Source organism: Melanerpes formicivorus, unplaced genomic scaffold, assembly GCF_026170545.1.
Source record: "Melanerpes formicivorus ecotype bairdi unplaced genomic scaffold, bMelFor1.0.p_v2 SCAF_77, whole genome shotgun sequence".
NCBI classification, from domain to species: domain Eukaryota; kingdom Metazoa; phylum Chordata; class Aves; order Piciformes; family Picidae; genus Melanerpes; species Melanerpes formicivorus.
In genome coordinates, this window is record NW_027142429.1 from 471,721 (window position 1) to 496,348 (window position 24,628).

Here is a 24,628-nt window from a genome sequence, read left to right on the forward strand (position 1 = left end):
TTCCTCTGCTGCACCAGTGCTAAGCTCTGAACAAGGTTCATGCAGTCACACCCCCTGCCCATGAGCCACCTGCAGATCTGTGAGCCAGGGTTTCACAGCAGCAGAGCCATCCAGCACCCTGCATGCCCTCATCTCTAGGCATAGCACTGGCACAAAGAAGTGGCAGGCACTGAAGAGCAGGAGAGAGAAGCAGAGGCACAGGAGCATCTCTCCACTGGGCTCAGCAAGCCAGGCACAGCCCACAGCTGCTGTTTCCTCCTGACACCTTCAGGGGCACTGCAAGAATCCAGCTGCTAGCCCAGGCAGAGCAAGGCTCCAGCCTCCTGACACACCTCAGTCACTGAGCAAAGCTCCACCACCAACCACGTGGCTACAATCTTCACCTGCAGTGAGCACTAGAGGGAAGTGAAATCAATTCCTCTTATCTCAGGCCCTCCACGTGGTTCTTCCATTCCAAGAGGAAGTGGCCCTCACAAACTGTCCTTCAGGAGCACCAGCACTTTGCATCCATCCAACACTAACTGCCAGGGCTCTGTAATGATGCAGACTGACAGAGCAGGGGTGACTTGCTGGAAAGCACAGGCTCCACTGCTGTCCTCACCAGGAACACCCTTCCCATGGGCCATGCCAGCTGCATGCATGCTGAGGAGCAAATGCCCAGGGTCACAAAAAGGCTCTGCAAGGGGAGTCATGGGTGGCCAGCCAGCCCCAGCACCCAGTCCCCCTGCTCTGGCAGCCACAGCTGGAAACAGGATGGTGGCCAGGCTGCTTCCCCCAAGCTCCTGTGTTTGGAGCCATGAGGTGGTTTAGGTTCACATAACACAGAGAACCTCACAACAGTCTCATGGCACAGCAGTTTCTTGACTGTTGGCTTGTCTTGGAGAGCAGAAGGGAGCTGGAGAGAGAGCAGGTGGTGCCCACCACAGAAGTGCCAGCTTGGTGCCTGCCACCAGAAGCAAACCTGAAGTTGTTTCCTTCAGCCTCAGCAGGGCACATGAGCCACACTCAGCCATCAATCTGTCAAGTCCAGGGGGATGACAGCTCCCACTACAGCTGTCAGCAGACAAGGAAACCCACCAGAGCCTTGCCCAAGCACAAAGGAACAGGAGTGCTTCCACCCTTACCTCATACTCTTTGATGGTGCCCTTCCAGCTGCAGCCACTGTTGATGCAGACAGCAGGCAGGCTCTCCACCTCCCGACGAGCTGCGTTGTCAGGGAAAGCCTGGCAGGGAAGAGGAAGCACACCTCAAAAACGGGTGGGAAGCTCTAGTTTTGGTCCAGTCTCTTAGTTATTTAAGACTTTATGAAGGTTCCTCCCAAGCCAGTTGCCACATCAGGCCCTCAGAGGTGTGCCAATGGCGAGGAACTTGTTATTCCACCTTTAAATAGGCCACACCACCACGAGAATGTGACCTGGAGTTTCGAGGCTGGGGAGTCCACCACACTCTCCACAACTCTCACTAGTGAAGAAAGTGTTTCCTAGGAATGAGGGAGCCTCAGCACTTGTGCTGTAAACAACAGCTGGAAGTGGTATTAATGACACCAGGCAGCTCCTGTATGTGCTCCAGAGCAGTTCTGCTTACCGTGTTCGCCTCCAGAATGGAGATTCCTTCTTCGTAGATTCCCTCCTGAATGCAGCTGGCACACTTCTGGGGTCCAGCACTGCCCCACGGGGAGTCAGCAGCGAGCACCACAGAGAGAGGAGGAGTTAGCATTTCACAGGAAAGCGTTTTCTGCTGGCTTTAGAGAATTAAAGCATCTTCTTGTTTTTCAAACACCACATTGAGCCTTTGCTCAGTGTGCTCTTGATGCTCCTTTCTGATCCCAATCTCTTTTCCTCTCCTGATTATCTGCTCTATTCAGGTCCCCTCCCCCCTAAGGGCAAGAGTGAGACAGAGCCCAGGGACCAGCTTGTGCTTAAACTCCTCACATTTCTGCGTGACAGCTACAGGCAAACTATTAGGAGCAAGTTCCCTCAGGGGCCAAGCTGAAGACTGAAGGAGATGGATGATCCACCTGGAGTGTCACCAGGATGGCAGAAACAACCCAGGAGACTCTGAAAAAGGGACCTCTGAAGCAAGTCCTGAAGCACTAAAAGCAAGCTGAAGATCACACACTGCCTGAAAGAGCAGCTGATGCTGAACCTCAGTGATCAAACACAGCTCTTGTGTCACCTGCCCTGGGTGACCCTGCTCTGGCAGGGGGAGTTGGACCAGAGAACTTTCTGAGGGCCCTTCCAACCCCTAACATTGTGTGATGCCCTCACTGAGAACGAGACTCCTCTCTCCCTTTAGGCTTGGAAATGCCTTTCCAAGCATTTTGCCTCCAGACTGAAGGTGCAAAGGCTACCTGATGATTTTCTTTAGGCAGTAGGAGCAGTAGCGGTGTCCACACTGAGCTTGAAACGGCCTCCGCAGGATGTTCTTGCAGTCGGAGCAGAGGTACTTGACATGCAGGGTGGTCCCCAGGATCTCCTTTGCAAACCCAGGCTGGTTCAGGTCCAAAGAGCCAGGTGGAGTGGAGTTTGCTGCTGCCATGTGAACAAAGACTTCTGGCTGCTTCTCCAGAGCCTGGAAAGCCAAAGATTGTTTTCCCTGGAGGGTGACAATTTCCCACTGCAACTGCAGTGCTCACAGCACGCCGGCACCCAAAAGCCAGCCACACAGCAATGGGAGCCACACACCTGCCTCCACCAGGGGAGGGGTACAGAAACCTCAGAATTCAATTAAATAGTGAAAAAATACAGAAACCTTTCGAATTCAAGCCAGAACAAAGAGAGAGTGGCCAGAGCTCACTGAGCTCTCTGCTCATGTTTACTGAAAGGCAGTAAGATCACAGCTTCTGCCCCCAAAGCAGTGAGCAAAACCATCCTAAGGCTGATCAGGAATATCAATACACTGCCTCAGGCCACCCCAAAGCTGCTGGCACCGGGTGAGGAGCCGGCAGTGTACCACTGCTTGCTTTCGCATCGGTGGGTGGGAATTCGGCCCGGGGCCGGCGCTCCCGGGGAGGCTCCAAGCACAGGGCTGAGCCCAGACCTGCTGGCAGTGCCCAGGGCTGGCCAGAGGGCTGGCAAACAGCGGTGCGAGTGGCGCCGGCCGAGCAGAAAGAGGGAAAAGAGGTCAATGTGTTTGTTTGGGCCACTTAGGATGATCTAAGGATGGATCTCCCACCTTCGACTCCATCCCAGCCCCCCCCGATACACGAGAGGTGACACAGCCAGGCGGCTCCCAAGCAGCCCAGCGGGGCACAGGCCAAGTTTCGGGTGACAGCCAACTGCTGCCAGCGCCAGCGGGGTGAGCGCTGGGGACGGCAGCACGGGGACGGCAGCACGGGGACGGCAGCACGGGGACGGCAGCACGGGGACGGCAGCACGGGGACGGCAGCACGGGGACGGCAGCACGGGGACGGCAGCACGGGGACGGCAGCACGGGGACGGCAGCACGGGGACGGCAGCACGGGGACGGCAGCACGGGGACGGCAGCACGGGGACGGCAGCACGGGGACGGCAGCACGGGGACGGCAGCACGGGGACGGCAGCACGGGGACGGCAGCACGGGGACGGCAGCACGGGGACGGCAGCACGGGGACAGCCAGGGCAGCGCTCCGGGCTCGTGTGACCGGCCCGGGGCTCGGATTTCTGTGCCCCATGCATTCCACCGAGTCCTCAAGGCAAGTTCAGGCTCCCGGTTCCCTGTTCAGCCCCTCCTATGGTCCCGGCCGCACGAACCCCGGGATGCCCGGGGATCCCCCGGGGCACCGTGAGGCCCCCGGTACCGCCTGTCTCCGCTCAGGCCCAGGCCAGGATGGCCCGGTACTCCCGGGGCTGGGGTCGGCCTCAGGAGCGGGGGCCCCACCGCTGCCCTCCTCGGCTACAGGCACCGCTCCCCCGGGGACGCAGGGCTCCGGTGGCGAAGCCTCCCCGCAGCACCGCCCGCGCGGCGCGGGGCTCGGAACCCGCCCGTCCCGCTCGCTCCCGCCGCGGGGCGCCCCGGCCTGCTCGCCGCCAGGGGCCGGGCTCAGGGCGGAGCGAGGCCCCGCGGGGCCGCCGCACGGGGCCAGGCGCTCCCGGCCGGCCCGCCGCGCTCCCGCCGCCCCTCGCCCCACAGCGGCCGGGGCCGCGGGGGGGTCAGCGCCGCACTCACCGCCCGCCTCCGTCCGCTCCCCGCACCGGAAGCGCCGCCAGGCCCCGCCCAGCCGACACGTGCGGCGGGCCCCGCCCAGCAGCCGCCCCGCCTCGCGCCAGGCGTCATGCGCCGGGCCCCTCCCCCCCGCCACACCCCATGGCCGCGGCGTCACCTCCCTCTGACCCCCTCCCGCCAGCAGTGCCCCCGACGCGGCAGCACCGCCTCCACGGCACCCCCCGCACAGCCCCCCCGCGCAGCCCCCCCTCCCGCACAGCCCCTCCCGCACAGCCCCTCCCGCACAGCCCCCTCTCCCGCACAGCCTCACTCCCGCACAGCCTCACTCCCGCACAGCCCTCCCCCGCACAGCCCCCTCTCCCGCACAGCCCCTCCCGCACAGCCCCCTCTCCCGCACAGCCTCACTCCCGCACAGCCCTCCCCCCGCACAGCCCTCCCCCGCACAGCCCTCCCCCACACAGCCCCACCCCCGCACAGCCCTCCCCCGCAAAGCCCCCTCTCCCGCACAGCCCTCCCCCGCACAGCCCTCCCCCCAGCCCACCCCTCCCCCGCACAGCCCCACCCCCGCACAGCCCTCTCCCCAGCCCACCCCTCCCCCGCACAGCCCACTCCCCCGCACAGCCATCTCCGTCCTCTGTCATCTCTCCTCCAGCGTCGCCCCTCCACCGCCCCCGCCCCGTGCCTGTCTCCACTGACCCCTGCCATATTCCTGCCCCAGGCCACCCCCTTGGGACCCTTTCACCCACCCCTTGTACCTACCGGTGAGGGACCTGGAGGGACAGCAGTGCTTAGCCCCGGGGTCCCACACTGCCACCCCCCCACACCAGCAGAGCCTGGCCAGGCCAGAAGCCTCCAGTCCCTGTGTCCATTTCGGGGGGTATCAGGCAGCACTCACCCGCACGCAGGGCGCCATGGCCATCGCACGTCCCACAGCGCCTGCTCGGAGGGCAGGTGGACACCAGGGGCTCAGGAAGGGACAAGCAGGACCACGGCAGTTTCAGTTTAATCAAAAGAGTAAACGACGTGAGGGGAAGCCCAGGCTCCCCCCACGTGGTGGTGAGGTCAGCACGAGGTGCTTTTTGCAGGGGAACTTGCCCTGTGAAAGGTCACAACAGGGTTTTTTTGGCTGGAGTCCCCAGCCCATGAGTCCCCCTGGCTCAGCTCATGGGCTGGAGGCTGATGGAGCCCTCCTGGTGCTTGGGAGGAAGCAGCACCGGGGCTTCGGAGCTTCACCGCCTCCCACGCTGGCAGGGCAGGGATGGTCTCGGTCTCACCGCACAGGGAATTCACCTGGCAGCGGGGAAAACCTCCCTGGCAAGAACCAGGCACGACCAGCCTGATGCTACCCCCATCTCTCCCAGTAACTCAGTGGTGACGGCAGCATGGGAATGGAGCTGGTGGAATGCAGAGGCAAGTCAGAGCAAGCTCGTCCTGGACCAACACCACACCCTGGGCTGAGCCGGCCATGGGTGAGCCAGGGGAGGCTCCGAGCCCTTTACGCAGGGTCGCATCCTGCTCAGGCACCCGCCAAGCTGAGATGCTTCCCGCCGGGCCTGGACAAGTGATTCTGGGGGGGTCGTGTGCTGGGGCTGAGGCTCATCCCTGTGCACATCGGCAGCAGCCTCAGCACGATGCAGCTGCCCCGGGATGGCACTGCTGCGTGTCGGTGCTGGCGCTGCTGCGTGCTGCGCTCCCTCTGCTGCAAGGCTTCTTCCGGGCACAGCTGCACCGCTCTGGAACAGCCAGCATGAAATCCTCCACATTGCCCAAGGTTGGTGTAATTCAGCCAAGAAAAGCTCTTCTCCATGTCCTGATCGTGACCCTGCCGGCAGTGCCGGGGGCAGGCGGACCTGCTCCCAAAGAGGCAGAAAACCATCAGCCGTGTCCTACTTGCAGAACCCGGGATGGAAACCGCCAGGGCTGGCTCCGAACGAACCTGCTGTTGGAACAGCCCGGCCCGAAGAGCGAGTCTCGCAACACAGAGCAAGGCACCTTTGCAATGTTCTGCTTTCAGAGCCCAGGTTTCCGCTGCTCTCTCGCAGGCAGCCGCGGGCAAGCGCGCCGGGGCGCCAGGAGCCACAGAGCGGCACCGGAGGAGAAGCCCCCGCGCCCTGCCGGTGCCCCATTCCTGAGCAGTGCCCCGCTCACCCGGGCACCGGCCGCTCCTCCCGCACCTTGTTGCCGTGAGCAGGATCTGCAAGACCAGCGCCAAGGCTTTGCAGTTCCATTGCCTCCCGCTCCAGACACGCGAGCGAGGTGAGAGCTCTCCTGCCTGTGCTGCAGAGCACCGGGGCGAAGCGGCGGCACGACGGAGCCATTGTACTGTCTCCCGCCTGCCTTCCAGAGGCAGAGCTTTACCCTGACACGCCGCCTTGCCCAGCTGTGCTGCCGAACGGAGACAAACTGCTGAATTTTTCTGCTAAGCGCCGTGCCCGCGGGGAGGGCAGGGGCTACCCGGGGAGCGCGACTCTCGCTCCGCCCTGCGAGAGGCCCCAAGGCCACCCCCGGGCCCGGGCCCCGCCCCGCTGACGCACAGGGCAGGCAGGAAGGCCGCAGGCCTAGCTGACTACCCGGGCGGGTCCTCAGCACCTCGTCCCAGCCTCTCGGGGGCAGTCGCACACCAGGGCTCGGCGGAACGACAAACTGCCTCCGCAGCCCGTCCCGCCACGAACCGCCGCAGCTCCGTCCAGCTGAGAGCGGCTATTGGCCAGCGATTCTGACAGCGCCGCGGCCTCAGCCAATCCCGCATAGATTCCGGCTTATTGGCAGTGGCATCAGCCTCTCAGGGTGCTCAGGCCTGCGCCCGCCCTCCTCCAGCCGTGGGTACGGAGTAGCCAATCGGATGGCGAGCGCTCTGATTGCTAGGTTCCTTTGCCTATTACGAGCAAGTCGTCACACGCGCACTACCCCTCCCGCTGCGGCCGCGCCGCTAATGAGAGGGCGCCGCTCCGGGGGCGGGCATTGGGCGGGGTCGGGAGCCGCGGGCGGAGTAGGAGCCGGTGCCATGGCGGAGAGCGACTGGGACACGGTCACAGTGCTGCGCAAGAAGGGCCCCAGCGCGGCCCAGGCCAAGTCCAAGCAGGTCAGCGGGTGACTTGCGACAGGGAGCGGGGTAGCGGCCGGGGTCCGGGTCTGGAGGCGGGGCCTGGGCGCGCTCTGAGGCTGAGGCCCGGCTGTCGCTGAGGGCACGGCTCGGGCGGTGGAGCGCTCACTGCGGCACCTTTTCTCTCCCCAGGCGATCTTGGCGGCCCAGCGGCGCGGAGAGGACGTGGAGACTTCCAAGAAGTGTGGGTATCCTGTGGCTTGGCAGCGCGGACACGGGGGTGGCGCGGCCCGGGGAGCCCGGCCCGGCCCGGCGCGGCGGGCGCCGTTCCCTGCGGGCGGCGCGGTGTGCGGCCCGCCCCCCGGGGCCGCTCGGAAGGCGCTCTCTGGAGGAGGGAAGGCAGGAGCCAGCAGTCCCTAGTCACGCCAGAGGTCTCCCTGGTTGGGACCGCCTAGACCTGAGAGCCGCCAGGGGCGTGGGGATGCAGGCAGCACTTCCCTGTAGCTGGCTCCAAGTTTGTGGCTGCCCAGAGCTGAGCTGTGCCCTGTGACTGCAAAGCTGTTGGAAGAGCTTTCGTGATCACAGAACTTCAGCTCGTAGTTTTCCCAGCTTGCTGGTCTTGCTGCTAGTGTATGTTTCAGGATTTCAGTAGCTGCTTATCTTCCCTGGCACTGTGCTCTCAGAGTCCCCAGTGCCCTGCCTGATGCACATTCTCAGGTCCTTTCACTGTAGGGTGAGACTGTGATGGGTGGAAAAATAGATGATCCTTAAATGAGGTTTACTCAGCGTTATTGAAAGGCTGAAGGTTGGAGACTAATGTGATAGAAAGGATCCAAGCTGGGAGTCAAACACTGGGACTGAAATGAAACAAAACAGATTACATGGTTTTGAACTTTAGGCTTTCAGGAGGGCTGGGTCTGGTTAAAGTTTATTTGCAGAAGGCATCAGAAAATTGATTAAAAGCCACTTGCTCACCCTGCCCTGTCCCTGAGCAAACAGGGTGCAAGTTAAAATATTAACCTTGCCACCCTGCAGCACAGTCACGGAGCCAAGTGTGAAATTCCTGAGCAGTACTGAAACCTTGGGGCTCAGCTGGGAAGTGGGGAAAGGGTGAGGGGGCTCTGCATGGCTGTGCTTGGAAGTCAACGTTAACAGGCTTAAGATCACCTTCTGTGATGGGCAGGGCTGGTTTGAGATGGGTGCTGAGGCAGGCAGGTTGAGGTCTTGAAAGCTCCCTGAGCGGCTGAGTGCTTAGGAAAAGCACTTTGCTGTTTCTCTGGCACAGCTCTGAACCCTGTTGTGTTTGTCCTTGGTTCTCTTTGTTGTGGTGTGAATGGCAGGGGCAGCAGGCCAAAACAAACAACACTTCATCACAAAGAACACGGCCAAGCTCGACCGGGAAACAGAGGAGCTGCACCATGACAGAGTCCCCCTGGAGGTGGGCAAAGTGATCCAGCAGGGCCGGCAGAGCAAGGGCATGACGCAGAAGGACCTGGCCACTGTGAGTATGGCTCAGGGCCTGCTGGCCACTGCTCCCCGGGCAGGTTGGGGCACCTGGAGTGAAGGTGAACACCTCCAGTCCCCTTGAGGGCAGGTGCAGCAGGATGTTCTGTGAGCAGGAAGCTGGGTGAGCACGTCTGGGGCCTGCTCTCCAGGTGGCTTCAGTTATCTAGGAAGGGTTTGAGGGCTTTATCTGTGCAGGCCTTCAGCACCTGCTTGGAGATGGAAGGTTGCTAAGGGCTGCTGAGCTGCTGGGAGGCTTTGGCACTGATGTGAGTTTTTTGTGCTGTCTGAAGCTTGCACTGTGTAGTGTGACTGCCCCTCCTGGGAGGCTGAGGGGGGAGTAAGGCTGTGCAGGATGGGTGCCACCATTGCTGTGACACCTGGGTAGCAGAGGGAGGTGCTGCTGATGGTGGCGTGAGCCTGACAGCAGCACTTCGTCTTCTGATCCTGGCTTAATTAGAGGCTCTGACTTGTCTGTGTGAGTCTGGGGGCTGGTGCTGCCTGTCTGCTGCTGTCTGGAGCTGGTGTTTGAGACTTCTCCTCCCTTTTCAGAAAATCAATGAGAAGCCACAAGTGATTGCTGACTACGAGTCAGGAAGAGCAATCCCCAACAACCAGGTCATGGGCAAGATCGAGAGAGCCATTGGTAAGTGAAGAAAGGAGGTGCCACAGAGGGGGACAGGATTTCAGTGCCTGGGAGGGCTTCAGGGCTTTCCTGTGGCTTCTTCACATTTCCCAGGTCAGGGACAGCTGCTGGCTGTAGCTTCTTGTGGGTTCAGTGTCGTTAAGATGTGCTCTGATAAAACATGGATCTGCTGACTGAGGGCAGAGCTCCTGTTCCTCTTTGTGCAGGAGTCTGTGCCCTGGGCACCAGCCCTGTGTGCTGTCCCCCAAAATCAGTGAGATGCTGAGACCTGTGAGGGCCTGCTTACACCTGGGAAAGTCTCTCACAGCAACTAGTGTGATGTTACTGTCCTAGGCTGGCTCAGATTCCATCTTCTAGGAAGGTGTTTGGTGTGCAAGTGACAGCTGGAGCTTGGACTGAAACTGGTCCTAGAAACTAAAGTAGTTTAGTTTAGATCCTGGCTGTGGGTCTCTTGTTTGCTTGTTACCCTAGAATCCCAGACTGGTTTGGGTTGGAAGGGTCCTTTAAAGCTCACCCAGTCCAACCCTCCTGCAGACACCCCCAACTACAGCAGGCTGCTCAGAGCCCCAACCAACCTGGCCTGGAATGCTTCCAGGGATGGGACATCTCCCACCTCTGGGCAACGTTTTTGTGTGTGACTTCCCTTCCTCAGAGCCAAAACTAGAGGCACTGAAGTTCCTGGGTGAATAGTATCATAGTATCATTCAGGGTTGGAAGGGACCACAAGGATCATCTAGTTCCAACCCCCTTGCCATGGGCAGGGACACCCCACACTAGATCAGGCTGGCCAGAGCCTCAGCCAGCCTGGCCTTAAACACCTCCAGGGACAGGGCCTCGACCACCTCCCTGGACAACCCATTCCAGGGCTTCACCACTCTCATGAATGCTGGGGTGCTGCTGGCAGCTGATGGTGGTCATCTCCTTTGCTTTGTTGCAGGCCTGAAGCTGCGTGGGAAGGACATTGGAAAGCCTCTGGAAACAGGCCCCAAGGGGAAATGACAACAAAGCCTCGAAATCAGCGTGCTCAGACTGATCTCGCCTGGCTGGCTCCCCGCGGCCACCAGAGGCTCTCTTTGTATTGCCAAGCTGAACAAGAGGGTTTCAGACTTGCTTGGGGGGGAAATCTGCTGAATCTGTACCTGCTGTAAAAGGCAACCTTAAAGAAGCGATTTTCCTGATCTTTGTTGGTTTTCCTTCCTCCTTTCCAGAGATTGAGGAACTAAGCCTCAAAAGACCACCCCTGAGTTGTCCTGGTGTTTAGAAGCAGCTCCTGTTGAGGCACTGGGGCTGCTCTGTCACTGCACTGGGGCAAGGTGGGGAGTGGGTGGGATATGTCATATAGAAACAACCTGGGAGAGCTGGGGCCTGCTCAGGGGCTGCAGCTGAAGCTGTGGCTCTGTCCCCTGCTCACAGGGACATCTGTCTGTTCCTTCCAGCCTGTTTTGAAGAGATCTATAATAAAGTTTGATACCCTTCAGTCACTCAGGGTAGCTGCTGCGTGTTTGCCAGCTGCTGGCAAATGCTGTGCTGGCTGTGTTGGAAGCTGCAGCAGCCTCTTCCTTCTGGAGGTGTGAATGGGACTCCCTGCAGTGTCTGGGGTAAGGGTGAGTGCTGTCACTGCCCCCCCAGCTGCTCTGCTCTGCTGCCCTTGGGGAGCACTGCAGCTTTGGCCTTCAGCCCAGGGATGAAGTCATTGCTGTGGTTGTATCCTGGCTGGAGGTGAATGGAGCTGCTGGAGCTCTGTAGAGTGAGGTGGATTCAGAGACAGTGAGTTGGGTGTTTGGGTGAAGCCTGAGCCCTCTCTCTTGCCTCTGCCCTTACCCAGGCCCCACAGGAACAGCTTTGCTGTGGGCTGGGTCCTGCACCGTGGGCCTGGGGGGAGGGTTGTGGGAAGGTGCTGGCAGCTCTCTGCAGCAGAGCAAGAGGACAGCAGGCTCTGGTCACAGGCTGGCAAAGGAGGAGGATGGGATCCTGCTGCACAAGCCTGGGGCCTGAGGAGGGTGGGATCCTGTGTGCTCACAGCCCCCAGCAGGAGCTGCTGGCTCGGGGTGGCAGGCTGGGCCAGGGGATGCTTGGCAGCCAAGCAGTGTTCAAGGAAGTTTTGAAAGCTTTGGGGGGAGAGAACCTGGGCTGAGGGGGCCTGGGGGTGGGCACCCATGCCCTGAGCCCAGTCTGTGCTCTTTGCCTTTCCCAGGGGCATTTAGATGCAAATTGTCAACAGTCTTTGGAGGGCTGGAGCAGGCAGGTGGGCACCTGCAGCAGGGCATCAGGGCTGCTCTCTGCCCTGAGCTCTGCCCTGTAGTGTCCTCTGTCTGCTCACTGCCTTCCAGGCCACCTGCACACCCCACACCCCTGTCCCAAACCAGTAGAACCATAGGATGGTCTGGGTTGGAAGGGGCCTCCCAAGGTTGTCCAGTCCAATCTCTGCAGTCAGTCAACTACATCAGGTTGCCTGGAGACCCTGGGCTCCATCCCTGGGTGGCTCTGGGCCCTGGGAGCTCTTGGGCCTAAATCGAGGTATGGGAAGGGGCTTGTGCCTGGTGCAGCACCTGTGGCTCTGCCCAGCTCTGGGGAGCCAAACCCAGGCACTTTGCCAGCCTCCGGGGCCAGGAGCCTGCCCGGCTGAGGGTGGCCGCGGCGGGAGGTGCCTGCTGAGAGCAGCGGGGGAAGCAGGGGCATGGAGGGCGCCGAGTCCTGCCGCAGACAGTTCGTGTTACAAAAGACAGAACAACCTTTCCCGCGCGGCGGCAGCAGCGCAGCCCTCGGCGGGGCCGCGCCCGGGACCGCGCCCGGGGACCGCGCCCGGGACCGCGCCCGGGACCGCACCGGCGGCAGCTCCGCGGTGCCGCCGAGAGCCGGAGGAGGCTGCTGGAGTGTGAGGCGAGGTCTTGCCAGGGCCATGCTCTGCCCTCGCCGGCGTGGGTGGGCAACCACTGCTGCCGGCTGCTGACTTCAGGCTCAGTTGCCCTCCTTGGGCTCTGCGGAGATGATGACCTGGTCCTGCGAAGGGAGGCGGGCAGGGGGCGGTTACCGGCGGCGGGGGCTGGGTCTCCTTTGAAATTCAGAGGCTTCTTCCAGGCCGCAGAGCCGAGAAGCTGTGTGCAGGCCTGCCAGCCCCCCAGGAGAAGAACCAAACCTCCAGCATGCCCCAGGGGCTCTCTGGCTCCCTTTGGGGCCGGTGGCTCTGCAGGAGACTACGTGGCACCAAACCCACCAAAGCAAACTGCAGCTTAAGCTGCCCCTCATGGTTTTGAGCTGCTGGCTCGAGGAGGTTAAGCAATGTTTGCATGACCCACTCTGTGCAGGACTCTGGGGAGGAGGACTGCAGCCTCAGCTCTTTCTGGAGCAGCTGCCTGATGGCAGCAGCATCATTCCTAGGGCAGTCTACAGCTCGGGGTCACTTGTTTTACAGCAGCCAGATAAGAGGCAGAGCCCTTTGCACCTCCCTGATGTGTTGTCCGACTGTGGGCTTAGGGGGAGCCCTCAGGAATTTGCTGAGCTGTCAGGAGAAGGCTGCTCTGGAGCAGCTGGGGGCCGGCCGCAGAGCCCTTCCCCCCTGCCCTTACGTCTCGGAAGGTGATGTTGTCGAAGCCCTGGGGAGTGTTGGTCTCTGCCGGCGTCCTGCTGGCTGCCCCTCGCTGCTTCAGCCAGTACCCCCCTGCAGCAGCCACCAGAGCCAGGAGGATGATGGCCAGGAGGGGGCTGAGCACCAGCTGTGCCACCGGGGTGCCAGGGGATGCCTCTGCAGGGAGAAGACATCCTGCCAGATTCGATCCACCATTCGGGACATCTGGCTTCATCCCCAGCGCCCTCCATAGCCACAGCCAGCCCTGCACCTTCCACTGGCACATCCTGGCTGGACTGGCAGCCCTCCCTGGTGCTGTACACGATGTCATCCAGTGCCACCGTCCCCTCCATCGGCCACCTCCACGTGGTCATCTCGAAGACGATCTGTGGGGGGGAAGAGGGGATCTAGGAGGTGACACAGGGGGAGGGCAACTGGCTCCCCCAAAGGGCACCCTGCAGCCCAGGGTGGCCCTGCTCACCTGGAACTCGCTGGGGCTCTGCAGAGGCACCACACCGCTCCGCCAGCCCTGGCTGTGGTGCCCAGCCAGGCTCCAGACCGTGCGCTGCCCCGCCGAGCTGTGCAGCACCACCCGCAGCTCCCCGCAGGCTGCAGCAGGGCAGGGGACAGGCAGCCTGTTAGCAAAGGCCACCTGCACCCCCTATAGCCACCAAGTGCTTCTGGTTGTGCCCCCCTTTGCTGGGATGGCAGTGCCCAGCAGGAGTGGGCCACCCCCACCACACAGCTGGAGATGAACCAGAGCTTGCAGGGCCCAGGGATGGGAAGGAGGTTTGCAGCCCCTGAGCAAGCCCCCTGCTCCCATCATGGGCTCCCCCTCCCCCTCCCTGCCCTGCAGCACTTACAGAGGTGCTCTGGGATGTCCATGTGGTACCAGAACCGCAGGCAGGAGCCGGCAGCCGCGGGCAGGTGCTGGCTCTCCAGCCGGGCGGTGGTGCCCCCCAGGCCCAGCACAGAGGTGTCGAAGTGCACGTAATGACCTGGGTGGGCAGGGACAGAGCACAGGATGTCTCCCAGGTCTGCAGCCCACCTGAGGCATCCTGCTGCCTGCCAAAATGCCCAGAGTGATGTCCAGAGGACTGCACACAGCCTCCAGCCCTGCTCCTTTGCCTTTGGAACCGAGATGTCCTTCTCCGGAGGAGGGGACAGGGACGCTGTGGAACCAGGTCCCCTGGGGACATACTGAGGGGCACATTCATGGATGACCCCATTCATCCCCAGCTCCTCTTCCTCCCTCCAGCCATTCCAGGGTGTCCTGGGGGGATGAATGCTTCCTACCATTCTTTGTGCCCAGGGTGTGATCCTGTTTGGGGCCAGGGTACTTGGCAAGGGGCACTGCACTCTTCCAGCCCCAGGCGAAGCTGTGCAGGTGGGGGTCCAAGGGGCTGCTCCAGCCACACATGTCCTGCTCGAAGTCACAGGATGCTGGGGGGAGAGGGGGGGCTGTGATGCATCCAGTGCTGCAGGCATCCCCAGCCCCCAACCCCCTCCCCACCACTGCCAGTGCTCAAGGGCTGTGGCAGAGCCACGATGGATGGGCTGGGCTGTCTTCATCCCCATGGCTGCATGCCCCCATGGGTGCCCCTTCCCCCCCTTGGGCGGTGGGGGGCTGTGCCCCCTGTGCAGTGCAGGGTGGGCTTCACCTGGCTCGGGGCAGGCTCCATCCGACACGTGCAGGTCATCCAGAGCGATGTAGCCCTGGGCACCCCCAGCTCCCACTGCCTCGAACGTCACCTGCCGGGGGTGGGGAGGGCTAGGGTCAGGCATGTCGAGGCTGGCAGGCACCATGCACCTGCCATCACCTCCAGCCTCTCCCCTCCTAGTCACAAAGTCCCTGGCCCCCTACCCCATCTCACCTGCCAGTCCCCATCAGGCTGGATGGTGATGTGGCTGCGGCGCCAGGTGCTGCCCTTCATGGTGCTCACAGTCATCACCTTCCTCCTCTTCCCACTCTGCTCCACGAAGACTCCAAGGGAGCCTGTGCAGGGTACCCACCATGGGGGAGGGGTCCAAGGCTGTGCCATGTTGGACCCCACCGATTCCGGGGTGCCCGCTCTGGGGGTCACAGTGCTCACCTGGGGTCTCGGTGCTCAGCTGGTGCCAGAAGGTCAGGCACTGGGTGGGTGCAGAGGGCTGGTAGAGCTGAGAGGTGAGGGCAGCCACATGCCCTGCAGGCAGGGAGGCCCTGCCCGTGCTCACCACCATGTAATGGCCTGGAGGGGAGAAGCCCTCATGCTGTGACCCCTGCCTGGCTCTGATCGAGGGGTACCAGGAAACCACTGGGCTGGGGACCCCCCTCAGGCTGGGGATCCCTCCTGGGCTGGGAAGTTCTTGGTTTGGGAAGTCCCACTGTTGGGGAGCCCCATACAGGAGTGCCCTCTGCACATCCTGGGCAGAGCAGGCAGCCAGGGAGGGCAGGACAGGGGCAGGCAGGGTGCTCAGTGCAGGCAGAAAGGACACTGAGGGCAGTTAGGTAGGGCAGGGAGGAAGGAAGGACACAGGGCAGGCAGAGCAGGCAGGGCAGGCAAGGAGGGACAGGGATGATCAGCACAGGGAGGGAGGCAGGGACAGGAGGCAGGGTGCTCAGGGCAGGCAGCAGGGTGCTCGGGGCAGGCAGCAGGGTGCTTGGGGCAGGGAGGGCAGGCAGCAGGGTGCTCAGGACAGGCAGCAGGGTGCTCGGGGCAGGGAGGACAGGCAGCAGGGTGCTCGGGGCAGGCAGCAGGGTGCTCGGGGCAGGCAGCAGGGCTCCCCAGCGCGCCGCGGCCGCGGTACCTGTGGCCGTGCCGGTGCCGTGGTCGGCCGCGGGGCCGGCAGTGCTGCCGGTGCTGTTGCTTTGCCTCAGCCACGTGTGCTCCCCGCTGGCGACCAGCCCGCAGCTGTCCACCTCGAAGGAGCAGGAGGGCTTGGCCCGGCAGGGTCCCTCTGTCAGCACCAGGTCATCCAGTGCCATGTCCCCCAGGAACCTGTCCCTCAGGGCCTCGAAGGCCACCTGCCACCGGGACGGCAGTGTCAGGCGGCCCCGGGCCGCAGCAGCCCTCGGTGGCGCAGGGTGGGCAGAGCCTCTCCCCTCACCCGGTACCGCTGTCGGCTCGTGGTGGGCAGCGTTGCCTGTCCCTGGTGCCAGACGCTGCCCTGGGTCCCTTGCTGGGTCCACAGCAGACTCTCCTCTCCTCCCTCCAGCTGCAGCTTGAGGTTCAGGGTGCCTGGGCAAAGGGGGGCACTGGGCAGCTGTCCTGGCGTGCTGGGGCCCCGCTGCCCCGCGGGGAGCAGGGTCCTGCGGGGGCGTCCCCAGGAGCTGCTGCGGGGCTCCTACCGATCTGAGGGCCGGCCAGGCGGTACCAGAAGGAGAGGCAGCGCCGGGCAGCTGCGGGCTCCTGGTAGTAGGTGATGAGCCGTGCCCGCTGCCCGCGGCTCCACGGGGCAGAGGGGTCCGCAGCCAAGAAGTGGCCTGTGTTGGGGACAGGGGCACGAGTGCCCTGAGCTGTGCCCACAGCGCCCACAGCAGCCAGAGCACCCAGAGCACTCACAGCACCCACAGTGCCCACAGCGCCCACAGCACTCACGGCACCCACGGCACTCACAGCACCCACAGCAGCCAGAGCACCCAGAGCACTCACAGCACTCACAGCACCCACGGCACTCACAGCACTCACAGCACTCACAGCACCCACAGCACTCACAGAGCCCACAGCGCCCACAGAGCTCACGGCACCCACAGCACTCACAGCGCTCACAGCACCCACAGCACTCACAGCGCTCACAGCACTCACAGCGCCCACAGCGCCCACAGCACTCACAGCACCCAGGGCACCCACAGCACCCACAGCACTCACAGCACCCACAGCACTCACAGCACCCACAGCACTCACAGCACTCACAGCACCCACGGCACCCACAGCACTCACAGCACCCACAGCACTCACAGCACTCACAGCACCCACGGCACCCACAGCACTCACAGCACCCACAGCACCCACAGCACCCACAGCACTCACAGCACCCACAGCACCCACAGCACTCACAGCACCCACAGCACTCACAGCACTCACAGCACCCACGGCACCCACGGCACCCATGGCACCCACAGCACCCACAGCACTCACAGCACTCACAGCACCCACAGCACCCACAGCACTCACAGCACTCACAGCACCCACAGCACTCACAGCACCCACAGCACCCACAGCACTCACAGCACCCACAGCACCCACAGCACCCACAGCACCCACAGCACTCACAGCACTCACAGCACCCACAGCGCTCACAGCGCTCACAGCGCCCACAGCACCCACGGCACCCACAGCACTCACAGCACCCACAGCACCCACAGCACCCACAGCACCCACAGCACTCACAGCACCCACAGTGCCCACAGCGCCCACAGCGCCCACAGCACCCACGGCACCCACGGCACTCACAGCACCCACAGCACTCACAGAGCCCACAGCACTCACAGAACCCACAGCACTCACAGCACTCACAGCACCCACAGCACTCACAGAGCCCACAGCACCCACAGCACCCACGGCACCCACGGCACCCACAGCACTCACAGCACTCACAGCACTCACAGCACTCACAGCGCTCACAGTGCTAACAGCGCACAGGGCACAGCTGAGCCCTGGGGCGGGAGGCTGCCGGGGGGCCCCGGGCTGCGCTGTGTGCCTGGGAGGGGAGGCAGCCTCTCACCCGAGCCGGTTGTGTGGTCAGAGCCCTGCCCCTGCCCCGTGCTCTGCACCCATTTGAAGTCGCTGGACTGATCCTGGTACCAGCCGCACAGGCCCCTCTCGAAGTTGCAGGACAGCTCTGGCCAGAGGGAGATGGTGGTGCTGAGGCAGCGGGGCCAAGGCGCCCGGCAGCAGACAGGTCCCACGGGGGTCCCTCCCTGCTCCCCCACCCCGCTCCCCAGGCCCACACCATGCAGGGGTCTCAGGGCAGGATGTGTGCCTGGCCCTGCACCCAGGGCTTCAGCACTGTGGTCCTGTCCCTGGGCTGGGGACAGGGTGCTGCAGCCCCCCTGGGAGCATCATTCATCTCTGAGGGTGGGGGGTCAGGGTCCCCCCCTCTCTGTGGCCACCCTCCCTGCCCACATGCCCCAGGCTGTACCTCCATGCCCCAGGGCTATACCCCTGTGCCCCAGGCTGTACCCACATGCCCCAGGCTGTACCCCTGTGCCCCAGGCTGTACCCACATGCCCCTGGCTGTACCCCTGTGCCCCAGGCTGTACCCCCATGCCCCAGGCTGTACCCCTGTGCCCCAGGGCTGTACCCCCGTGCCCCAGGGCTGTACCCACATGCCCCAGGGCTGTACCCACATGCCCCAGGCTGTACCCACACACCCCTGGCTGTACCCCCGTGCCCCAGGCTGTACCCATGTGCCCCAGGCTGTACCCACGTGCCCCAGGCTGTACCCCCATGCCCCAGGCTGTACCCACGTGCCCCAGGCTGTACCCATGTGCCCCAGGCTGTACCCCCATGCCCCAGGCTGTACCCCTGTGCCCCAGGCTGTACCCGTGTGCCCTGGTGGCCCTGTGCTGCTGAGGCACTGCACAAACTCCACGCTGTCGATGGCAGCACTCCCTGAGTCCTGCAGGTCCACCAGCCCCAGCAGCTCAACCTGCAGAGGTGAGGAGGCTGTAGTGAGCCCAACCTGCCTGGCACTGTTGGCACTGCCTTCCTGGCAACCAACAGGCCTGTCCTGCCCCAAACTGTACCTGGAAGGGTCGTCTCCTCTCTCCCAGAGGGACACTGACACGTCCCTTGGCTGTGTTGCCATGCCCCTGTGTGTGCCAGGCCAGCTGGGTAGTGCCAGTGGTGTGATCCCAAACGCTGATAGCAAGGAAGCCTGGCACAAGAGGTGGCGTGGGGCCTGTGGGCACTGGCAGCCCCTGGCCACCCTCTGGGACCCACCATGGCCCCAGCACCCCCCCAGCCCACGGTCACAGGGGACAGGGACACCCCAGCTCCAGGATGAGGCAGAGTGGGGCTGGGCGAGGAGGGCAGGATCTGCCCCGTGCCAGGGTGGGGCAGGGAATGGGCAGGGAATGGGCAGAGTGCCCCGGGGTGAGCTGGGGGAAGTGCAGCAGGCAGCCTGGGGGCAGGCAGGGCTTACCCTGGGGGCCGCTGCGGATGTGGTAGCTCAGCTCCAGGGCGCAGGCGGGGCCGGAGGGGCCGAGCGGGGGGGTGCGTGCCTTCGCGGCAGCCACCATCTGTCCCTCTCCTGCCTGCAGGGCCAGGAGAGACCCTGGGCACGGAAACACTCTGAGAGGCCGGGACGGGGGGCCTGCGCCCCTGGCAGCACCCCCAGCTCAGCACCCTGCCCCAGCGAGGCAGGAGCAGGGGGCCCCTGCCCCCCGGGCTCGGCGGCAGTGCGGGGGTCCATGAGCATCATCTGGGCGGGGGGAGCAGCCTCACCTGTGAGGGAGGCGTTGCCGTGCTCCGCCGCCCCCTGCACAGCCCAGCGCAGCCGCCCCACGCTGACATCGTGCCAGCCCCCGGGCCCTGCCTCAAAGGTGGTTGCTCCTGCAAAAGCTCAGGCTCAGCCTCGCTGGGCACCCACACTCCCGGGCTGTGCCAGCCAAGGGGTGCCTGGCTCCCCCCTGCCCGCCGGCGGCTCTCACCGCAGCTCTTCTCGTCGGAGCCGTCAGCGCAGCTCTCGGCGAAGTCGCAGAGCAGCTCTGCCCTGACGCAGCCTCCGTCCTCGCAGGACACCTCCCCGGCCGCGCAGGGGCCGGCGCCCGCCTGGCTTGGCAGCGGGAGCGCAAGTGAAACACCTTGGGAAGGGAGAGCAGCGCTGAGGAGCTTCAGCGCTGTCATCCCTGCAAGCCACAGTCCCTTGCCCCTGAGCACGTCCCCAGCCCCGTCCTGCCCTGCCTGCTGCCGCCAGCCTGTGTGACACGGCCCAGGCCAGAGGGGATGGAGGGTCAGGAGGGACTCCGGGCAAGCTGGGCAGCAGGTCCTGGCACAAGTGCTGCCATGTTGCACACAGGATAGTCACTGATGGGCAGAGGGGTGGGCAGGCCCTGCTCTGGGTCCTTTAGGGATGGTGCCAGGGGCACAAGACTTCAGCAGACCACTGCTTGTGCCAGAGCAGGGGTGGGGGGCAGCCACCCTCCAGCTCACCCTCCTTGCTCACGCAGCCTGCAGACAGGATCAGGTCATCGATGGCCACAGTCCCCCCGCTGCCAGCCACCCCCTCAATCAGCACCTGCAGGGAAGAACCACACCACAGCATCAGCATGGGGGCTTGCACAGGCTGGGGGGGCTGGGCAATGGCACTGGGCATGGCAGGGACACCAGGCAGCTGTGGGGCAGGGGGAGGCCAGCTCCTGCCACTGGCTGCCACAGGCTTCCTCTTGGAAGGGGCTCGGTGGCAGCAGGGGCAATGCTGTGTGCTGGCAGGGCCATGGTGGCCTTGGGGTGATGGTGCTGCCCCTGCACACAGACATGGGCTGGGGCTGCCCAGGGCTGCTGCTGGGCCAACCTCAGGATGCCACTGAGGTATCCCTGGGGTGAGCTCCAGGGTCAGCTTGGAAAGCATTGGGTGGTGTGGGTGGCCCTGAAGGACAGCAGATGGGGTGGTGGGAAGGGAAGAGGTGACATGGGATAGATGAAGACACAAACCTACCTCTCCCCCTTCACCAGCCTTCCAGTGTGGGTGGCTGTGGGCTGAAGGGGGCTGGTAGAGGGATTTGGAGGTGTGGGCACAAGAACATGAGGGTGGCATATGCCAGCACCAGAAGCACAGCTCTGCTTTGGTATCTGGTTCCTAGGTCAACCCTGATCCCATGGGCATGTACCCTGTGGGTGACCCTGTGCCCCTCACCCTGCAAGCTGCCCAGCTTGCCCCAGCAGGGCACCAGCTCACCTCGAAGCTCTCTGTCACGTTGAAGTCCACTCTCTCCCGCACCCAGCAGCTGCCCAGGTCCCCTCTCCTCTCTCTCACCAGCTGGGTGGTGGTCTTGGTCCTGTAGGAGATGCTGAGGCTGCTGGTGGCTGAGCCATGGAGGTGGCAGTAGAGCACGAGCTGGGCATGGGCAGTGGGATGAATGAGCCCCAAAGGTGTTATGCAGCCCCCTGCACCGCTGCCACCCCCTGAGGTGCTCCCAAAGGGTGAGGCTGGAGGAGCTCAGAGCTCCCAATGGAGACCAGAGACACCACCAGCCCAGCCCCCAGCCCCTGCTCTCCACCCCCAGAGAAATCCAACCTGCAGCCCCACACCAGAGCAGGCATCACTACAGCTGGAGACCCCATCCACCACCACCATGCCCACACGGGCTGTGACTCACAGAGCAGGAATTCTCAGCCTGCAAAGTTGGACTCCTGAGCTTGGCTGTGCCTCCAGAGCCTGCGCCCAAGGTGCTGCCCACATGGAGGAAAAACCCTGCAGGAGAGAGCAGGCAGAGGCTGAGCAGTGCCAGGCCAGGCAGGCAGGTGCAGGATGCTCTTTTCCTGGCACAGCCTCAGGCCCAGCACAGCTGTGTGCCACCCCGGGGGCAGAGGGCACATCAGCTCTGGGACCTGTGATGGAGCTCCCCGAGGTGCCGGTGCCCTGCCACCTACCTGCCCTGCTGTTAGTGCTGTGGTCCCGGGGGGGGATGCCATAGGCAGAGCCCAGGCCCAGGCTGGTGTTCCTCTCCCAGGCTGGCTGCCCAGCCTCTGCCTTCCAGCTGCAGAAATCTTGCTCAAAGGAGCAGAGAGTGAAGGACTCTGTGGGGAGGGAGAGCAGAGTGACCCAGGGCCGGGGTCTGAGCTCTCCTCCCAGCAGGGGGATGCCACCCCTCCACAAAGCCCTCAGGGGGAGTTTGCCTCTCTGCCATGAGGCAGACCCGGGGTGAGCCCTGCCCACGGCCTGGCTTTGTCCCACCAGGGCAGACCCTCAGCCCAGCTGTGCAGCCGGGGGGCTGGTGGGCGAGCCCCCTTCCCTGGGGCTAGGCATGCTCACTGCACTGCACCGCCTCCTCATCCGAGCCGTCGCCGCAGTCGTCGGTGCCGTCGCAGAAGCGCTGCAGCTCCAGGCAGGAGCCCTGCCCGCAGCGCCTCTCCTGCTCCCGGCACTCCTGCCGCCCGTGCCCTGCAGCAGGGGCACAGAGTCACGGGAGGGGCAGCCCCGCAGGGACCCCAGCGCGCTGGGGCTCCCCCCGCGACTTCCCTGGGGCTGCCCAAGGGACGCTTTCTCTGCTCACCACATGCCCTGGCCGGGGCAAGGTGACCCCAAGACACAGCAGGCAGTGGGGTGCAAAGCCCAAGCCAGCCCCGCAGGCACCTGGGCTCGCTCCCATGACAGGGGGCACAGCACTCACCCTGCAAGCCACAGTTCCTGAAGATGATGTCATCGAGTGCCAGCTGTGCCTCACACGTGGGTGGTTGTGTCATGGAGAAGATGAGCTGTTGATGAGAGGATGGGGATGGCATGAGCTGGGCATCTGCCTGAGCTGCCTGGGCATCCTCCTCCCCTGTGCATCAGCTGGCCCCAGCTTGTGGGGATGGTGCCCTGCTACATTTGGTGCCTTGTCTCACCTGGAACTGCCCTGTGACCCGGCCTGGGTAGGCAACCAGCTGGTGCCAACCCTCAGCTTCATGCTCAGGGCTCTGCCACAGCCCCACCACATCATCCCTGTGTGCCATGGCCAGCTGCAGCACCGGATGCTGGTTGAGCCCTGCAGGGAGCCCCAAAATGTGACCCTTTGCACTGGGCAACCCAGGGTACCCGAGGGCATGAACTGAGCCCCACCAGCTCTGGGGCACGGAGCTGGGACCCCTGGGCCTTGCCAGCTCTGCTTGCAGGCAATGGAGGAGGCAAGCAGGATGCTAAGGACCACCGTGAGCTGCCGAGGGCTCTGTCTCTGCCATGGGGGCAGAGGTCGCCTGCCCTCCCCACTGCCCCCCAGCATTGCTTCCCTGTGCCCATCCATGCCACCGTGGGCACTCTCACCACATCCTGACAGGTGGTACCAGGCCCTGATCTCGCACGTGGCAGCTGCCTCCTGCACCACAGGTGACCTGAGCCAGGCCACGGCCGTGGTCTTTGCCGGCGGGGACAGAGTCACCATGAACCATCCTGGGGAGCAGAGAGCAGAGCAGGGGCTGCAGGCCCTTGAGATGGCACCAAGGGTGTGAATGGCACTGCTCCAGCCCCTGCAACCTGCAGGCTTGGGTGTCCTGGCACCCCAGTTTCGGGGCACCATGGCCCAGAGGTGTGGTGCTGTGAGTGCCTGGAGCCTGCTCGCTAGCAGAGCACCTCCCACTTACCCAGGTTGGTGCCCACAGAGTGGTCTGAGTGGGGCCCTGTGCCCCAGGCAGCCAGGTTGGCCTGGCCCCGCACCCATCTGTGTGCTGAGGTGCTCACATCCTGCCAGCCACAGTCACCTTCCTCGAAGTCACAGCTGAAGGGGGTGCCCAGCACCGCCGAGCCCCGCAGGTACCCTGGGGGTGGGAGGGCAGGGTGGCAGGGCAGAGCAGGGCAGGTCCACCCCGAGGACCTGTCCCCACCCTGGGGACCTGGCACCCCCTCCAGGGACCTGCAGTCACCCTTGTGACCTGCACCCACCCAGGGACCTATAACCACCCTGGGGACCTGCACCCACCCCAGGAACCTGTCCCCATCCTTCACTCATCCCAAGGGACCTGCATTCAGCCCAGGGACTTATCCCCAACCTCAGGACCTGCACTCACCTGGAGGACCTGCACCCACCCTGGGGCCCTGCACCCACTCCAAGAGCCTGCACCCACCTTGGAGTCCTGCCTCCCCCCGGGGTCCTGCACCCGCCCTGGGGCCCTGCACCCCCCCTGGGGCTGCGCACCCTCAGCGCCCCGGGCTCCGCCGCCTGATCTCGCCCCGGGGCCGGGCCTGGGAGCGGGGCCGGGGCCGCTGCGCGCCGGGACTCACCGCACTGGTTCTCGTCGGAGCAGTCGCTGCAGTCGCAGCTGAAGTTGCAGAGCTGCTCGGCTGCACTGCCGCAGCTGTTGACCACCGTGGCCCTGGCCGGGAGAACAGCCCCAGCTGCGGGACAGACAGCAGGGCTGAAGTGCCGCGGGTCTGGGCACGGTGCCCGCGGCAGGCGACAGAGGGCACACGTGTCTGGGCTCCCCGCTCTGACACCCTGCTGGGACGAGCCCTGGGCTCGCAGTGACACCATCCCCTGGACGGGACCCCTCCACCACTGCCGTGCCACCCCAAATCTCTACATCTGCCTTGTCCCACCGGCAGCCTGCTGGTGCCCTTTGGACGCCAGAGTCCAGCAGTTTTGGGGGAAACAGGAGAACCTGAGCAGTTTCCTCCCCGCTCCAGGCAAGGCCGTCAGGGGTTCCCAGCCCAGCGCTGGCGGCTCCTGTGCCCACTCGCCCCCGTACCCCCCAGACTGACCTTTGCCAGCGGAGCCCAGAGGAGGGTTGGGGCTGTCTCTGCCCTCCCCCGGGCAGTGAAGCTCCCCCCAGAGCTGGGAGAAGCAGCGATGCCCACAGAAACCGAGGCCGGGGAGGGCCGGAGGGGAGCAGCCAGCACCCTGGCTCCCTCCCTCCCCGCAGCACGACCCCCGAGCCGGCAGAGCTCACCCAGCAGCAGCGCAGCCAGCAGCACCTCCCGCAGGGCCATCTCAGCCTCGGGCCCCGGAGCGCTAGAGGGAGGTAGGAGAGGCCAGCCGTGAGCCCAGCGCTGGAATCTGCTCCCCAGGACCTGCTCCGGATTGGACTTCAGCCCCGCCGTTATCTAC

General features: G+C 64.0%; 3 protein-coding genes across 6 annotated transcripts in view; 1 reads left to right on the forward strand and 2 right to left on the reverse strand.

Annotated features, from left to right (window-relative positions):
- Window positions 1-6,644, reverse strand: part of TRAF2 (TNF receptor associated factor 2) — a 32,166-nt gene extending 25,522 nt beyond the window's left edge. Inside the window, exons 1-5 of one of the 4 annotated variants that reach the window (XM_068164192.1) lie at window positions 5,434-6,644; window positions 5,039-5,239; window positions 2,351-2,571; window positions 1,585-1,663; window positions 1,125-1,223 (exon numbers count right to left, since the gene is read on the reverse strand). In XM_068164192.1, the coding sequence (XP_068020293.1) occupies window positions 1,125-1,223; window positions 1,585-1,663; window positions 2,351-2,571; window positions 5,039-5,062 (423 nt within the window). In that variant the 5' untranslated portion in view covers window positions 5,063-5,239; window positions 5,434-6,644. Of the gene's footprint in view, window positions 1-1,124; window positions 1,224-1,584; window positions 1,664-2,350; window positions 2,572-3,731; window positions 4,069-4,146; window positions 4,188-5,038 lie in introns of those variants that run through there. The other 3 variants (XM_068164191.1, XM_068164193.1, XM_068164194.1) reach the window with 3 other exon arrangements.
- Window positions 6,645-7,099: 455 nt separating this feature from the next.
- Window positions 7,100-10,513, forward strand: EDF1 (endothelial differentiation related factor 1). The gene is made up of 5 exons (XM_068164195.1): window positions 7,100-7,225; window positions 7,379-7,430; window positions 8,527-8,687; window positions 9,242-9,335; window positions 10,273-10,513. Exons 1-5 carry the CDS (start codon window positions 7,148-7,150, stop codon window positions 10,332-10,334), a joined length of 447 nt encoding a protein of 148 aa, XP_068020296.1. The 5' UTR covers window positions 7,100-7,147; the 3' UTR covers window positions 10,335-10,513.
- A 1,524-nt stretch (window positions 10,514-12,037) lies between these two features.
- Window positions 12,038-24,124, reverse strand: MAMDC4 (MAM domain containing 4). Its single transcript, XM_068164111.1, has 28 exons — window positions 23,806-24,124; window positions 23,169-23,342; window positions 22,852-22,977; window positions 22,437-22,576; window positions 22,220-22,304; window positions 21,862-21,990; window positions 21,480-21,626; window positions 21,206-21,300; window positions 20,785-20,943; window positions 20,040-20,124; window positions 19,538-19,690; window positions 19,332-19,439; window positions 19,030-19,161; window positions 18,632-18,762; window positions 18,429-18,534; window positions 17,608-17,724; window positions 16,232-16,366; window positions 15,991-16,121; window positions 15,691-15,907; window positions 14,994-15,131; window positions 14,775-14,896; window positions 14,562-14,652; window positions 14,197-14,343; window positions 13,764-13,898; window positions 13,382-13,509; window positions 13,172-13,286; window positions 12,902-13,077; window positions 12,038-12,335 (listed from the first exon to the last, which is right to left on the reverse strand). The coding sequence occupies exons 1-28, from the start codon at window positions 24,053-24,055 to the stop codon at window positions 12,294-12,296; spliced, it is 3,714 nt and encodes a 1,237-aa protein (XP_068020212.1). The 5' UTR covers window positions 24,056-24,124; the 3' UTR covers window positions 12,038-12,293.
- Window positions 24,125-24,628: the final 504 nt, after the last annotated feature.

Excerpts from the sequence above, each read along its gene's own strand:
- EDF1 (XM_068164195.1), top strand. The coding sequence starts at position 7,148 with ATGGCGGAGAGCGACTGGGACACGGTCACAGTGCTGCGCAAGAAGGGC. Across the intron at positions 7,431-8,526 it reads CGTGGAGACTTCCAAGAAGT|GGGCAGCAGGCCAAAACAAA; the intron begins GTGGGTATCCTG and ends TGTGAATGGCAG. Across the intron at positions 8,688-9,241 it reads CGCAGAAGGACCTGGCCACT|AAAATCAATGAGAAGCCACA; the intron begins GTGAGTATGGCT and ends CTCCCTTTTCAG.
- MAMDC4 (XM_068164111.1), bottom strand. The coding sequence starts at position 24,055 with ATGGTGTCACTGCGAGCCCAGGGCTCGTCCCAGCAGGGTGTCAGAGCG. Across the intron at positions 19,162-19,331 it reads CGGCAACGCCTCCCTCACAG|GGTCTCTCCTGGCCCTGCAG; the intron begins GTGAGGCTGCTC and ends TTCCGTGCCCAG. Across the intron at positions 12,336-12,901 it reads ACAACATCACCTTCCGAGAC|GACCAGGTCATCATCTCCGC; the intron begins GTAAGGGCAGGG and ends CTCCCTTCGCAG.